Source organism: Sipha flava, unplaced genomic scaffold (assembly GCF_003268045.1).
Source record: "Sipha flava isolate LNK unplaced genomic scaffold, YSA_version1 66_pilon_pilon, whole genome shotgun sequence".
In the NCBI taxonomy this organism is placed as follows: Eukaryota; Metazoa; Arthropoda; class Insecta; order Hemiptera; family Aphididae; genus Sipha; species Sipha flava.
The window spans coordinates 728,977-747,422 of record NW_020273606.1 but is presented as its reverse complement, the minus strand read 5'-3'; the positions used below and the strand labels follow the sequence as shown (position 1 = coordinate 747,422).

General features: G+C 26.5%; 1 protein-coding gene across 1 annotated transcript; it reads right to left on the bottom strand.

The window, feature by feature from the left end:
- Positions 1–2,566: 2,566 nt before the first annotated feature.
- LOC112691714 lies at positions 2,567–11,356 on the bottom strand. The gene is made up of 6 exons (XM_025566087.1): positions 11,289–11,356; positions 6,582–6,731; positions 6,038–6,136; positions 4,785–5,301; positions 2,851–2,972; positions 2,567–2,790 (listed from the first exon to the last, which is right to left on the bottom strand). Exons 1-6 carry the CDS (start codon positions 11,302–11,304, stop codon positions 2,567–2,569), a joined length of 1,128 nt encoding a protein of 375 aa, XP_025421872.1. The 5' UTR covers positions 11,305–11,356.
- Positions 11,357–18,446: the final 7,090 nt, after the last annotated feature.

Here is an 18,446-nt window from a genome sequence, read left to right as displayed (position 1 = left end):
GAGATACATGGTGGTGTTTTTATTTTGCGTGTTTTTGAATATTTTGGATAAAATGTATATTATTGCATATACTGGAATTAAATGAATATTATTGCATATTTCGTATTTAATTCTAGCCCTGCTGATTAAAATATAAAACTTGGTTTTTTTGTAAAACATACATTTTATTTTATTTTATTTCTCAATTATATTATGACAAATAGCCAACCACTGATGTTTTGCAATAAATAAATATTTTTTTTGTAACTATATTTTGTGTTTATCTTACAAACATTTAAATGCATATTTTTGCATGTATTGATCAATAAAATACAAAATTTATAATTTTTTTATTGCATACATAACCTAGCCCTGATAATAATTAACAAGTCGTATTATCCGTCAGACAGCGTGAATTTTGTTGTCCGTCGCTTCCGTGTAATTCGCTATGAACGTTTTATAATAATATACACCCAATTATAGTTGAAATGAATTCCTAATAAACTATTATGGACATTGTTAGGTAGAATGAGACCGGCTGACCCGTAGATCCCTAAAAGTACTATACGTGTATTTTTATATTATATTTGTGGTGCTACCCGTGCGTCGTTTTCTGGTAATGCCATTATCCACTACTTTCTTGTCACTACTACATATGTAATATGAGCTTTCGACATAACCATGGTTCAGATATAATATTTGATCCCTATTATTATTTTTTGTGAGATTTAGAGCTATTTGAGATATTCATCCCGTCAGTGGCGGATTACGCATTTTTTCGCCATGGGGCAGTTTTTTTGGCGCCCCCCCTCCCCCACTACTCCACTAGACAACATAAAATATTTTAACTTTAACTCGACAGCTCGACAAACTTTTGACTGCAGTTGTGACCTATATGGATACTTTTTCTTAAAAATGTTTTCAAAAAATTATTTTTAGTAACTTAAAATAAACGAAAATACAGTCAACTCATTGGTTCATAAGGCGCCCTTTTAGACCTGGCGCCCTGGGGCAGCTGCCCCGTGTTGCCCCGTGTGTAGATCCGCCACTGCATCCCGTGATAACTGATAATTGAAAATATATATTTTAGCACATAATTAACTTATGTTAATTAACTCATTAACTTCATACATTTTGCAGTGTATACTTGGTTTCGTTTCTCTACGTTTTCCAAATTTTTTCTCTACACCACTAGACAAATTTTTTTAAATTACAAATAAAATAAAAAACGTACTGTCAGTTATATATTTTTATGTTATTAGTATTATTATAGTAAAGATTAAATGCATTAAGAGGATTCGATCCTGGTTAAGTTTTCTATTAAAATATACCTATATTCTGTCAATTGTACTGACCTGTCTAATGATCGGATAAGACTCATAAAAACATAATTGAATTCGTCATGAAGTTGACGTGAAAACGACTTTTTTACTTTTTTGAATTATTATTTTTATAACCTTAAAAAATTGATTTTAAAATCTAAAATAATAATAAATTTATAATGTAAATAATATTAAATTGATAAAATAATTTGAAAATGTAAAAGTCAATTTAAAGTAAAGACTAATTCAAATATTTTTTTAGAAGTTTTATCCGATGACCAAGGAAACCAGTATGATTGGCAAAAAATTGATTCTTTTAAAAAAAAATAAAATTAAACCATATTCCTCGCAACAGTGTGGCTTGACTTGTGCATGCGCGTGTGGAAGTAACCCTCTTCCGCTAATCGTTGCCGCTAATTATAGTGCCCGCATCGTTATCAATCTGTTTATTTTATATTATATTTCACCTAAATGGCACTGGGCTAAATATTGTCACAATTTAAAAGCCTATAAATAAACTCTCAAAGATAAGACTTAGGTAATTTTGTAAACGAAAATGAAAATTTTAGAAATCGGCAGTAATAGTTCATTCGTATGTGGTTTATAGTATTACTAAAATACAAAGAAGCTACTATTTTAATAAATTTTTAATATATTGTAAAATAAGCAATTCTATGATTCTGTGATCTATTATTGGAAAACTGGTTCTGCCATCGCGCCGGTGCATTGGTGATTAACAGCACCAGATTAATATGGCTCGGAATTGCATATTGCAAGAGGGTATAGAGCGGGGTAATTACACACACTAGTGATCATTTACTTCGCACATACTCTCATGGCGTTCACGCACGCGTATGACAAATTGCCTATATTCAACTTCTTAAAAACTACCCGGATCGAATCCCTTTAAATCAATTTTATTTCTTTACTGTAGACATTGACTATAGAATAGATATAATAATAGATCCCTATTCTATAATCAATGCTGTAGATACTAGATTGTATAATAAGTTGCCTGTAGAAATATTTTAAGGAGTGAATTTAATAATTGTCATTTAATTTTCATTTTTTAAACATACATGGATATTATAGACTAGAAAGGTAGATTTGAATATCGTGGATAGTTTAGTTTCTTTTTTTGTAGAAAAAATATTTTTGCAAACACAAATATAAATAAATAAAACAAAATTTCCCCAAGTATATTAAATGTATATTTTTTTCTAATCAATGAATATAAATTAATTTGTTAATTTATATATAAATATTTATAATTTATATTTTGGGCAAGATGAGAATGTCAACAATAAGTATAACCACTCGTATTCTTTCTTGGAGTGTAAGAAAATAATATGATTCTTGTAATAATGACAATTTGCGGTAGTGAATTTTATATCACTTGGATCACCGTTAAAATTATTTGTTTTCACATCAATCCCTTTAAACTCAGGTGTATGAATTAAATTGATTTTTTCTAACTGCGCTACTTTTCCTGTAAACAAAAATATTACAATCAAATCTTGTGAAAATAATAATACCAGGTAGTGCTTACCCGTGAAGTAGATGTTTTCTTGAGGTATATAGTCTATTCTCTTAAATCCACCGCGAAACAATTTCGGTATCACATCATAAGACATTAAGTACCCATGTTTTAAAAGATATTTGAACGAATATCTGTGAACAATAAATGTTATCTATTTAGAATCGTAAAAGTCTTACAGAAATTGCATGTGCTATCTATTATTTAATTGAAAATTAGTTGTACCTGTATATTGTACATCGATATAAATAATAAATTCAAATATCTAATCTAAGTTTATCGAAAAGTTAAAAAGTGTATTCACAAGACATTACTGAGGGTTTCAGATTCCCATAATTTCAGAAAAAATGATTGGTTAAATATATATATATATATATATATATTAATAATGCGTTGAAAGTTATTTAATATCCTTGGTCATTAAAATTCGTAGCCTGACTAACTATACTTAAAAACATAAATACGAATTAAATTTGTTATTTGTTACAGGATTGGGTTCATAAATCGCCCGAATAGTATTTCTACTCAGATATCTTTTAGCTGACTATAAGTCAAGAATCTCTGTAACATCCAAGGGCACCATTAGATACTCATATTGTGTAATTAATATAGATAAATCGGAAAAAAGTTTATTTAAATTTGTTGTTAATGAAATAAAAATATCAATAATGACACATTTTTATAGTGGCGCAACCAGGATTGGTTTTCGGGATGGAGGGAGGGGGTTTGTGAATTTGGAAAAAATATAAATTTTCTGCAGGTTTTTGATAGGAATAAGAAAGTAAGATTAAATTAGGTTTATGAGTAAATATTTATGAAAATTAGTAAAATATTTAAATTATAAATTAAACTGTTTAACTTATATTTCATATTGTAAGTATCGACTATCAAGAAATCGTAGTAGTAAGGTTATTGATGTTTTAAAGTTGAACGGAACGTTACAAAAAGTTCCTTACTGTCATGCTATTATTGTTATCAATTATAATACGAATAATATTCATATTTTATATCAATCAGTCATTTCGTGTCTTCAAGATAAACCATTTTTTTTCTTACGTAAAATTTGTAAAAACCTTAGAAAATTTTCGGGGTGGGGAGGTCACAATCCCCGAACCCTTTCCTTAGTTTCGCCACTGCATTTATACAAGCAAATATTTTAAATTAATATTTTTCCCCAGCTTGTTCTAGAATATAACAATATTCTATCGTATAAAAGTAATAAGATATATTCTCTTAACTTCATAACTACATTGGTATTCTATGAAAAAAGTAATTTACAAATACAAAATACATTTGAAAGTAACTATAAATGGAATACTACGTTCAGTAGCTGTACATTGCCTGTGCCAAATGACCAATTACAATCACATTAGTGAAAAAGTCATAAAAATCAATAGTTAAACATTGCCCATAAGATTAAGTATAAATGGAATTGTTTTTCATTTAAATGTATAGTCAATGGTCGAAATGGCCATTCTTCACACATTGTGTACCTATAATTTTTTTTTTTTTTTTTATAATTCACATAAAGTATATTATCTTAGTTCGTGGCTCTAAATACGGATATAATACGAGTTGCGAAACGGCTTATACTAAACAATACGATAAGCCGGGCACCCGGTCCTGAATGTTAAAAACAATTATTTTCACTAAAAAAAAAAATGTCTTATATATAAATATAAAAATGATAAGTATATAATTTTAAAATACATGTCTTAGGAAGAATGCGTTATTCTAGACAAAACAAGTAGGATGCCATCCCTCCGTATCCCCTCCAATTCGAGCACTGTATATAGTTTTACATATTCTTAAATCTCAACTTTCACGACACATCATAATATACGCGGACCGATAAGAGACGACCTACGCCCCAACGATATTTTTTTAAGTTTCTCTAATAATGTTTTTGTACTCGAAATATTTCATAATAAAATTTTGATAATTACGGTGATTCGTTTTGTTCCTCGAATCCCCATATGGTATTGACTGCTTTGTGGTTTGTTTTTACGAATTTCAACATTGCTGGTACGTTGAGGATCACGTTCTCGTCGACTTTTAACACCATATTGGCATTTTTGCATTTTGTCATCAACCACTGCATCCACGATAACGCTTTTATTGACCCATAGAGAGCAGGTAAATCTTTTATGTTTGACCACACAATATCATTGTGGATACTATTCTCCGCGGTCACTTCATTCTTCATAACGGTGCTTTGTGGTTTTCCTAAGAAGAACACGACTCGCACACTTGTTACTCGGCTTACCCAATACTTGCACCACGTGTCCCGTATTCTTTTCCTCTGTTGGAAATTATCGGCCAACGAATCCACCAAGATCAGCAGATTTATTTTCTCCGTCGTATTTGATTTGTGGCACACTTCTGCGCCGTCGGTCATAAGAAAATTAGGTTTTAATTGTAATATACGGTTAGTTTTTTCATACGGTAGTGGATAAATGTTTCCTAAATTTAAAAATTTATTTTATTTACAAGGATTTTACAAAATTTGTTAAAACATTTTTGTTTATATTTTTATTTGGTGTAAGTTAATTTCATTTTGGAAATATAATTACACTTAAAATACAGAATCGCAATAATACATTATTGGGCATCTATTATTAATATTAATATTATTTTGATGGTGAATGTATATCTATGATATTTTATTATTTTTTTATTACTATGAGAACTTTTAATTTGAATATCAATTATTTTATGTCTTAAGTCTTAACGGTAGGCAATCTTTTATTATGTGAGCCAAAGAGCAGTGCCGTAAAAATCGGGTGTGCAGAAGGTGCAATGCACACGGGCCTCGAGCTTCAAACTATTTATTACGGAGCCTCAAAATGCCAAATGCTTAAAAACGTTTAATGATTAGAGGCCTCAAGGTTTTGATCGCACACGTGCCTCGGTGGTCTAGTTACGGCACTGCCAAAGATACTTTAGTTTTCAATATTATCATTGACATATTTTGATAGTAAATAATACAACATATTAAACATAACATTACATGTTAAATTCATAGAAAAATAAATGTATTTTTAGATTTTTAGTGAAGTAAGTTATGGTTTTTTCGAAAATTATTATTTATGATATATGTATTTTTAAAGAAATTTAATCACAGATTAGGAAATTGATTTTTAAACATAATCTTTAATATATTTTATCAAATTACTTTGATAAGTTTAGCATGTCTTACTTGGCATGTCCAGAAATTCTTCAGTGGTAGTGTCGACAGTAGAGTTGGTAGTGTCGACAGTAGAGTTGGTAGTATCGACAGTTGATGTTTTTTCCTCTGCTAAAAAAATATTTCAGTTAAAAGTCAATCAATACATTTGACTATATATAATTTTTAATGGTATTCATCACATTTTAGTTTCTAAATGAAACTAGAAATGTATTGGTATCACCATTATAAGTATTTATTTTTTTTGTGTCTGTGTGGTTTTTACAATAAAGAGTGTTCCAATCATTACAATCATGTAAGTAAAATACAGGAATCGTTGTTTATTTGGAACTTAATTAAGTAATTGCGGTAATTTTATGAATTTACTAAAAATGTTCTTATTAATTGCAAAAAACTGACGAAAAATTACAACAAAATAACGAATTTCGATTATACGATATAAGCTTTAGCTTTCAGAATTATTAAATCAAACTAGTCCAACCTGTCAAAAAATTTTCAATAGAGACCCGGCTTTTAATAATATTTTATTTAATTATTTTCGTAAAATGAATATTACCTGTTAGATTATGTAGATAATTGATAAATTTTTTATAATATTTGTAAATAAAACTGTCCTTTGATAGATTCCTTTGGAATGCGGTAGTAGAATTCGTGGATGTAGTATTCGCGATAGTAGTATTCACGTTGGATTGGTTTTGTTCCGCCGCTAAAATCAAAGTTCTGATGTAGTAATTAATACGTTTTATTATGTGAAATTGTTAGATGCTATATACCAAATTTATATTTAAAGTTCTAAGTTTTAATATTAATATTTATATATTTAGTACTATATTTAATACTAAATTAAATAATATTAATAATAATTATAATTAAAAAAATAATTTAATTTAATTATAATTTCTGGAATGTTTTTTGAAATGAATATTGTTTTTGGAAGAGATTTTGGTAAAAAATGTATACATATAAAGAATTTCATATTTATAAATTCTCGAAAATTCAAATTCAGAAAATGTTAAAAATGTAATAGTATTAAGAATACATACAGGGCCGTATTTAGAAATTTTACACTGGGTCCAACAATAAAAAACGCTTTATTATACCATATACAAATTTCTGTGAGTTGAAAAAGATCTTTCTGAAGACGATTCATTGCTGGTGTACACAAAAACATTCTGAGTGCAATGTCAACATAAGGATAGATTATTTGTAAATCTTTGAATCTATCAACAGTACTCAACCGTTTCCAAGTATGTGTGTGTGTGTCAGGCGTGGATCTAGAACTCAAATTGAGGGAGGGGGTAATTTTTTCGAAAGTACAAAAAGATAATACACAATTACAAAATAATAAAATTAAATTATTAATTCAAATTAGAACATTATGATTATATGAAACTGTTCATTTTTAAAATTAAATAACAAAGTTTAATCTTCATTGTTTTATTTTTCCAAATTTAGAAATAATATTATCAACATTTATGTGTATATTTTTGTGAATATTGAACAAAGCGTTCTTTTCCCATGTTTAAACGAAGCCATGAAAGCTTAAGCCTTAAAATGCCTGAGAGTAGAGAATGATCGCATATATAATTTTTTTTATCAAGTTATTAGAACCTAAATTAGCGATTAGCGGTAGCATAGCAAGTATATGGTATAATACTATATAAACATACGTGTAACGGATTGGGAGTAACCGAATGGGTTCCCGTTTGTGTACAGGTTAGGCGAGCCAGTGCATTGAGAGCAAAAAAACAAAATTTTAAAAGCTATATGTACGACATATAGACACAATTATAATATTGATAAGAAATAACAAATACTTGGAAAATTTTATGACTGAGTACATTAATAAGAAGATTACGAGAATTGAATATTTAAAGAAAGTTAGCTTCAATTTTGCAAATCAGTCGTTTTAAAATGTATTTATTATATTTTATTATTTCTATTTTGTACATCCAAGTGATGACTAGTTGACTTCCAAATCAACGATTTAAAATTGTATATTTTTATCATTTTTTTTTTTTTTAACATACATTAACGCATATTGACTAAGCCTACTTTAAAGTTGACAGTTTTAAGCCTGTAAAATTGAGAAGGAAAATGTGCGTAGTTAAACAGAAAACAATTCGGCTATACCTAATAAAATACCTTTTTCAGACGAGAACCAATTCGGCACGTGGGGTTGGAGCTCGGAAACCAATTCGGAACTAGCCAACGAATTGACAGTAATCTTATCAAGATAAGTTATCTTTCCGTCGAAGGTTGAACACTCAACAATTTCCGCAAATTTACTATTATATTTATATTTTTTTTGCCAACAATATTATAGTCCATCAGTAAGTTTATAATCACTATTAATATTCTTAGAAGTTGTATGGAAATTATGATTTTATGAACAAATGGTGATTTAGTTTAAATGTATATAAATATAATATGTTGTATAACATTTTTCTTGCAAGAAAAAATCTAATTGAAAAAAAATTAAAAACACATTTTATGCATATTTTAATTTTCAAATAAACACAAAGGATTTAATCTTGATGCTTTTCTAGAGAGGGGGATCATGACCCTCATGACCCACCCCCTGGATCCGCACCTGTTGTGTGTGTGTGTGTCGTGACGCCGTGATTGGTGATATATATATTTTTTTGAGATACACTTTTTATTTTGTAATGAAATTTCATTTCAAAAATATTAGATCATTAAATATTGAAAATATAAAAAATTATCCGCCTTCTCATATTTAGCCACTCGGGGCAACAGCACTCTGTAGCTCTCCCCTAAATATGGCCCTGAATACAAACATTTTATAACAAAATACATTGAATAACAAAATTAATCATAAATATTAATTAAGAAAAAATATATGACTTTTAACCGGTGGGGGTAATCTGGTCGAAAATAAAATGGCTGATAGTTAATGATCGAAAAAAGTGATTTCATCCGTTCGAACACATTTTTGATGGAAAAATATAATATCGAAAATTCAAGAAATTGAAATGTTATGTAATCGAAATACATAACTATCGAAAAATAAATATATTAAGTTATTATTAAGTAATTTAATAAAATATTAAAATAATTAGTAAAAGTATTAGTAAAATTATTATAGTATAATAATTAATAAGTAATTAATATTTTAAATATTGGGCTACTTCTCTTAAGTACTCTAATAAATCATAACTTGGATCAGTTAAGATTTTTTATTGCACTTATTTTATGCGTATATTGTGGGATTATACTTGAGTTTTTACGTCCAAAAAGTGACATATCAGTTATTGCTTCAGTTTTGTTTGAGTAGATTCTAATATGTTGATACATTTTTATAGTCCTACGATAGTAGATCTACTACGATAAATCTACATACGAGTTGCATTTATAAAAAATATTAGATAAAGTAATCGAAATTCTAATGATTATCTTTACTTTCACCAAAAAACCTATTCGGCCCCAAAACATTTCGATCATATTAATAAAATATTCAACCATTTGTATTATAAAACGATTTGATCATATAATATTTCGATCATATTTTATGAATCACTAAACCATCAACCAAATGGCTTTTGACCAATTGACTCACACTGCTGAAAACCAAATTAGCTAATAGATAAAGATAATTTATTCAAAATAAAAACTCAATTAAAGAACAAAGCATTATATAAATGTTAATTAAATCATAATTAATAATAGTATCTATCTAGAGTATAAAGTACGTTCTTAAATACGAGTATAAATAGGGAAATAATTAGTTAATAAGTTAAATTTAAGCTAAAAGTTTCATTTTTATGTTAACTATTTAACTTTACTAACTAGTTAATTTTCTAATCGACCTTAGAATTAAACTAGTTTAATTGACTGTTGAAATAACTTTTGCTTATCTTAGTTAACTTCTTTAAAATAATCCTACGTTATAATAATACAAAAATTACAATTATTACTATTACAATTAAGAATATTTGTAAACTATGCAAATTTTAATTATAAATTGTATTCATAAAAATATTTAGTTACACATTATATTGTTTTAATATTATATAAGCTTAAATTGCGATTTGATATAAAAATGAATATTTGTCAATTGAGATATTTATAGTTTTAATATTTAATAATCGTACCAATTAAAAGAAAGTCTATTAACTTTTTTAATACAAGTTAAATTTATGATTTGTTAACTATTAACTTTTAACTAAACGATATTTTGATCTCTAAAATTAACGTATCCACTTTTATCAATGTATTATATTATATGATATAAATTATTATTAAATATAAAATGAATTTACCTACTAAAAATTATTAAATATTATAAATAATATAAATAAAAGTTTTGTGCAAATAAGTTAAGTATACTTAATATAATAATATCATAAATTACAAATATATTTTAAAAATAATAATTACTTTCATTATTTTTTGTTTGATAATAAATAACCAGGAAACTTATTATATTATGTTAATTATATATTAACTCATTTTTTTTGAAAAAACAATGTATTTTATTATAGCTTTAACTCATACACTAAATTAATTTTTTTGTGTGTAAAATCGTGCCATAATTCTCAGTTATGTAATTTCATTAAATTATTTATAATCAGTGTATTTTTTATAGGTACCTGATGAACTGGTCGTAAATATTACAATACTCCAGATAAGAATTTTAATTTTTACATATTGTATTTATTTTTATTAATATTATTTACAATACTTAATAAGTTATTTGTATATTTATTTTTTCGTTTTTATTATAATTATTTTAATAATATGAAATGCAAAATAATTTTATTTATATATATATATATATATATATACATACAAATGTATAGTATTTAAAGTTTTACTAGCTCCATAATGTATGCAAAATTTTAATTAATCAGCTAACTATGTAAAACCTGAATACATAATTTACTCATAGGTCGTGTTTAAAATGGCAAAACCCACTAAAAGCACACATTCAATTAAATAATTTGTAAAATGTAAGCTATGTACATACCCGACGAAGACTCATGACACAAATAAAAAAATAACATAAAAAGAAATAGCATGGGAATCAAACGCATGTTGAAATTTACTAGGTATATTCTAATGTTAAATAGTTGAAGAGGAATTAAACACGTAACGAAACAACAGGAATTATCCACACAATTGTGAGACCGATTGAATGATCTATTTATACTAAATTGGTGACTTAAAATTATCGATTAACAACTTTAAATGCAAACCGAATCCATTAAAACACACCATGTAATTAGTTACTTTATATTACCTGTGGCACTACGCATCAGATCGTAAAATTATAATAGTTATTTCTTCGGAAAAAAAATAAATTATGATTTTATTAACTTGCGTATAGTGTGTCTTTTAGAATCAATTGCTCTACAAATACACACAAATAATATCAGAAAGTTTTACTAGGTGCTTATCTATAATGTATAATAATGATCGTTACAAATGCGTGTTATTACTTTTACGATTAAATGGCGAACTACAGAAAAAAAAATTATCGTTTTACAATTAATATCAAGCGTTATCAGTTGCAATTTTACGTATCAAGTTAAGTCAGAACATTATGGTACTCCTAGCTTCGTAAAATTAAAAAAAAAAAAAAAACAGTCATTACAGCAGTAGTACTAATGCTGTTCCTTCCTGCTAAGTTCCCATTTTTTCTAACTTTCGTACTAATTTCAGTAAAACAAGAATTAACAATAATAATATTATAGTACAGTATTCAATGTTAAAATGAATTAATTTATGATTTAAGTACATCAATTTCAATAATTATAACAATTTATTTATACAATAATATATGGAATTATAATTTAATTGAAGTCAAAGCGGAGACGACGATCATTTATGGTGATTTAAATCTGTATTTGATGTTAATGGACTTCATGGTGTATTTGGTAGCATACGGGTACAACAGCCAGTGGTGTAGTAAGGGTATGTATGGTGAACTGTGCCTACGCCAGGGACGCGAATTTCAAAGAGGTGCAAATTGTGCAGAAATCATATTTTTATCCTACAATTAAATAGAAATGTTTCCATTATACTTTTTGAAATACGTAGATGTTGTCTACTTGTACACATTACGTGTAAATTTAATGATAAAATTATGAAATATCATAAGGGAATTAAAATAAAAAATTTCATATGAAGAAATTATCGTTGAATTTGCCTGTTTTAAAGCGAGAAAACCAAATTTTCAAAGTTTAAAATTAACACCGAAATAATAAATTAAAAATATACTACATACTTAAAAAAATTAGTAAAATTAAAGGTTAAAAAAATATCATTATATCAAATTTTAATTGGTTAAAAAGCATTTTTTCCTAAATTTGCGAGGGGCGCTAGCGAGCCTTAGTACACAACTGTCGAAATAGACAGTTTCTTATGGAAAATCTTACCTGATTCAACTTATTGTACATTCAGTAGGTATACTGTGGCAATAGAGCTGTATGGCGTGTCGACTAGTGTCAATCCGCATAAAAGGAGATCGATTTTCTCATGATATTTTAAAATGTTAATTTTTAACATAAAACAAAATATCGTAAACATTTTGAACACTTTTGGTACAAGTTCTAAGTTTTTCGATATCATCATCCCCTTTTATAATAATCAGAATTCACGTCCGTATGATGTTATATCATTTGAAAGATAATTTAACGCATACTTAACATATATCATACCAATTTTGTTTAATTGTCTTATTAAACTCTTATCCTATATTCTTACTCTTGTTAACTTGTCTTGTTTCTCGACTTCTGTGCAAAAACTGTGAATATTCGTTGTGATAGAAACATATTATATTTTAGTACAAATTATGTATTATTGTTATGTTTATATTTATATGAAGAAGTTTAATAATTATGATACATTTTTATTTCAATTAACTAAGATTGTTGTTTGCAATATTTTGTAATTTATGATTGGTTTATTAAGTTTTTTAAAAATTAATATTTTATAACTCAAGAAAATAATACATCAAACATACATAAAATTTAAAGCATACTGGTAATTTATATTCAAATAAACATATTGACATGCCTAATTGTATTGTTTTTATTGTTATGGTTTAAATAAATATTTAGTATAGTATAAAATTTGTTAAGTTATTTTATTTTTAGATAAAATTATGAGATATGACCATACATTTATGTTTATAATTACAAGTGTTTTATATAAGTAATCTATAATATAATAATAACGGTCTCTTTAATATATTTATAAACTTTTAGCTTCTTTTTTTTTTTTTATGTACTTAATTAAATTTATTTATAAAGTCAAAACATTTTTCTTATCTTATGGTAAAAAATACAAGGAAGTCCATATTTTGAAAAATTTAAAAATATAAAAATTTAAAAATAAGTTTTGAAGATAATTTAATGAACGTCGTGTAGATAAGATTCTATAAAAAGTTAAATTTTCTTATAAGCATACATTATGCAGTAGAAAATGCGTTACTAAAAGTAACTAAGTATAAGAAAAATAGTGTAAAATTAAGTATTTGTACACATATGAAGATAGTTATCGAGGTGATATAAAACGTGGTTATGAAAAATGTGTGGATACTTTTAAACAAATCCCATGGAATGAAAGTTGAATAATGGATGAACAATTAGCTGAAGTAAGTTTTTAATTCTTTTATAAAATTTTGAAAAATTTAATTATGAAAGTAGAATTTAATAAGCAATAGTTTTTATACAATAATATTATTATTATTTGTTGTTGTTAATATTATCATCATACTCAGGGTCTATAACACATAATTTTAATACATTTTTAGAATTTTCGCTCTATAGATCCTTAAATTAAAAGTGCCAGTTTATCATCCAAGGTGCAAAGTTTTGACCCATAAACGCAAGACTTGAGGTATTCTCACCGTAGAGAGTAGTGTTAGTGGCTTTGGTTGGAGTGCGCATAAATTTTGTGTTTGTTTTCAATAAAAAAATTTTTTTTTTCGTTTTGCTTTTGAATGGAGCCATCGATTCTTGAGAATCAAAATGAAACCGGTTAATTTATGGTAATTATTTTTTATTTTTCAATTGTAGATAAATTATATTCAAATTTAAATCTAATATGTTTTATGAACAAAAACGTTTTTGATTAAAAATAAATATAAAATTAGTGTGTTTTTCAGACCTCCATACACATGTAAATCTCGACCAAAGATTTTCTCTCCGGTCACGTCATACCGGTGGACTTTTAAAAATAATTACAAAACACTACCTCAACTCATTTGCTTCATTTAGTCACTGCCATAATCTAAAATAACCCTTTTTGGGGCCACCACAAATTATTATTATTATTAGAACCCGACTTGCATTCGAAATGAGGGTCACAAAAACTAATATTTTGACAACCTCAGACACATTTATGGAAAGTGTCTTAACCAAGAATTTATATATTATGATTAGGGCTCGGAAGTTGTTGCATTTGCATGTTTTTTTTGCACGATTGGATTTATTGCTAAGTGAGCTAGAAATTCGTTCCAAGACACTACGAAAACCATATCAAAAATTTATAGTGCATATTTTTGCATATTTAGTGATTTTTAGATTTTATAGCATATTTCTTAACTTTACAATTTCTTAGAGCATATTTTATGATTTTTGAAGATTCAAAATGAAAATTCAAAAAAATAAAAAATTAATTAATTCATATTGAGAGAACTTTCTTAATATTCTTGTATTGTATTTTTCAAATTTCCATTTGACATTAAAAACAATGTTTTTCTCCTATTGGTTTATATAATATACATATATTTATAAATTATAATTACTGCTAGCTTCATCTAAAATAAAATATTATAAAAATATCAAATAGGAGCAGCTGCTATCGAAATACAATGATTTTCTATAACTATTTTTCTAGGAAATAATGATTATTGAACATTCTACTAGTGCATTTTATTTTATTCAAGAAACATTTTAATGCTATTTTATTATTATTATTTTTTTTTTAAATCAAAATTATTTTTATTACTTTGCTTTTTCTATATTTATAATTTTATAAAATATTTGTGCAAATGAAAATTTTGTGTACAAAAATAAAATATAAGTGCATATTTTTAGAGCATATTTGTACTTTTTTAAGCTCATAAGTGCATGCATATATAGTATTTTTTAAGTGCATTAAGTTCCGAGCCCTAATTATGATATTAACGAAATTAAAATGTTTTACCGTAACTGACCGTTATTATTTTGATAATTTGAAAAATAAATATTATACATTAATAATAATACTGACGAGACCTTATAAAGTTTTCAGTATTATATCATTAACTACGATTGAAATGGAACAAAAAAATTAATTTACGAACCAAGGTCTTGAAAATGATTTCAAATCAGATGCGAATTACCAATAATTATTTCAGTGCATATAAAAAATGCAGTTTTGACGAAAATACAACTCGAGTTACTATAATATTGAGTAATAAATAAAATATAATGACCTCATCATTAGAATTTCATTAAAATTATGTCAACAATTTGATAGTGATACTATATTATAAATGCTTAATAGATAAACAAATGTGTTTTGACTTAGTTTTAGATGTAGTATGAATAGAAAAAAATGGATACTTCACTCGTTTTATGAAATTCCAAGCAATAATTCTTTCCTAATATTTCGGTTTATAATACTTTACAAAATTATTTTTGAACAAGACCAATTTTTTGATCAATTTTTTTTTTAAACCTTTGGTTTGAAAGAAACCAAATATCATTGGATTATCCAGTTCTCCAAGTCTGTCTTTCATAGGGGGAACGACAACAATTCACATAAGAAGCCACCTGGCTGCGTTGCTTTATTGAAATATGTGTCACCGATTTTTTCTTTTTTTTTTTTACTACTTTTTTAACTAGGTCGAACATCAGTATTAGATGTCGATAATCCGGCATGGTATTTCCGCAGATCAAAAGTTATTGCTGGGTTAATATTAAAAGTTTTAATTTGAACGTTGCAGTTACGCACCGTGAGATTAATATTGAATTTTCGATTCATATATTTTAACAGAATTTAACAGGTGGACAACATAAGAAAAAATCCAAATAACAATATTGATAAATATTTAATTAATAATAATTAATTAATAATGATAACGACAATAAAGAAAAATAGATGACGACTGGAAAAAAAATAATAATTAAATTTTTTTAATAGATAATAAATAAATAAGTACACTGAGAATATTACGTTTAGTTCTCTAAACGGTAAAACGAATATATATTCACTGAATAGTTTTTATGGTATTCACCAATTCATTGTCATTGTAGTTGCTAATGTAATGATTTATACTGTTAGAGTAATTTAGAATTAAGAACGACTATGGCTCTTTTTTAAGTGGCAACATGATGTTTGACATATGAAAGACAATTGCAATAGGAGTCATTTTCTAACACAATTTTCACGATGAGTTCATAAAATTCCAGTATAAATTTTATCGGAATTGTATTATTTTAATTATTATATTTATAAAATTAATGATATTTGGTGTTGGTATTATATTTGGCTTCAGATGATTTTTATGGTAATATTTTCCTTGTGTTTTCAACATTATTTTTAGCTTACTTTCAACCATCTCAAATCTATCGTTTCCCCTTGTGTCATTACGGCCAGATCATCGACGTATGCAAAATGCTGAGTTTCTTCTCCGATCGGCTGATCATTTATATATATATTAAAAAGTATTGGTGCCAAGACAATACCTTGGAGAATTTTTTTTTTTTTTAATCCACTATCTACTCTTTCTACTTTGAAACGTTACATAAAATCTACGATTCTTCAGAATTGATCTTAATAGCTCTACAAATCCAAAGTCTTTAGTTGAGTCATAAACTTTCTTTTATAGCAGCGATTTCCAAACTGTGCACCGCGGTGCCTTAGGGGCACCACGACCATTTTTTAAGGGCACCGCGGTCTACGTACGGTTCATAACAAATAGTTTAAAATGTATAAAATTGTTTTTCCTTATGGTTTTCGTAAAAACTGTATAACAAATATTGTAATATTTTTTATTGTTTATTCGGATATTCTCATTTTAACCTTATAATAATTTTATATAATAATTATAATCATAATAATAATAATTTTATTTATTTATTTTTTAAATTTAAAAATGCATTAATTTATAATTAAGTTAAATTTTAATAAAATTAATAAAATTGGTTATCAATAGGTTTTTTTTTTGTTCTGTAATGTAGTTCACAGCAGGTCACCATGGGTAAATTGGGTTCAAAAAAAGGCACCATTGAAAAAAAAAAGTTTGGGAACCGCTTTTCTATAGTATACGATGGTTTACGATATCGTACATTGCGTTTAGATCCCAAAAAGCTGCCCCCGTAATCTAGCTCTTTTCAAAACCATCTTCTACATACTGTGTTACGTTTAAAACCTGTCCAGTACATGATTTACCTTCTTAAAATCCTGCCAGTTGATTAATCAACATTGTTTCTATTGTTTGTGATATGCAATTTAATACTAACCTTTCAAGTAGTTTAAATAAGTGGCATAGTAGTGAAACCGGTCTGAAATTCATAACCTCGTCTGGCTCCTTCTTAGACTTCAATAGGGCATATTCATGTATTTTTCTCCTTTCTCCGAGTATTACTTTTGATCTTACCACTTTATTGAACATCTCCAGAAGCCATTTTTTTTCCTAGGTCCAAATTCTTTTATTTATTCATCGACACCAGCTGCTTTTTTAGGTTTTAACATACTTAAAGGTAGATACCACCACGTGGTGCCGCTAGAAACGACGAGATAAAATGTATGTGCTCAAGAAAGACTTATTATGCTTCCATAGAGATTTCACCATTATTTTGTCAGCCAATTTTACCAAACCCGGTCATTAATGCAATTCTACGTTAAAAACAAACATGTACTAATTACAGGGGCCAATAGGGTTGAAATATTTAAACGTTATTTTTTTATTATACACGGTTTCTAAACTACTGAATATGCATGTAATATCTCACACAGCATTTGTCAATAATAACGAATGAAACAATATTAATATATAATATATTATATATGATTGGAATTTAAATATTTAAAATAAAAACTTTATGCAACATTAAATATATATATATATATATATATTTAATTTTTCATGTTGAATCTGAAACATGTTAGAAGAATTTATTAACATTTGAAAACAAATATTTAAAAATTAAAATTAAAATTTTAATGAAAATATATCAAATATTTCAATTTTTTTAAAAATATTTATTAAATATTTAATAAATATATCTATGCTATGTGGGATAATAGTATTTAAAAATTGTATGTACACATCAAAAAATAATATCAATTATATCAAGGAGATAAGAATAACGAGGTATTAATTATATATGCATATAGGTACTAAAACAAAATATTATGTTTATTATATAGGTTTATAGACAATATAGTTCTTAAATATTTT

Coding starts and splice junctions, on each gene's coding strand:
- LOC112691714 (XM_025566087.1), bottom strand. Junction 5,302..6,037: donor AGAATTTCTGGACATGCCAA/GTAAGACATGCT, acceptor TTTTAAATTTAG/GAAACATTTATCCACTACCG. Junction 2,791..2,850: donor AGAAAACATCTACTTCACGG/GTAAGCACTACC, acceptor TTTTGTTTACAG/GAAAAGTAGCGCAGTTAGAA.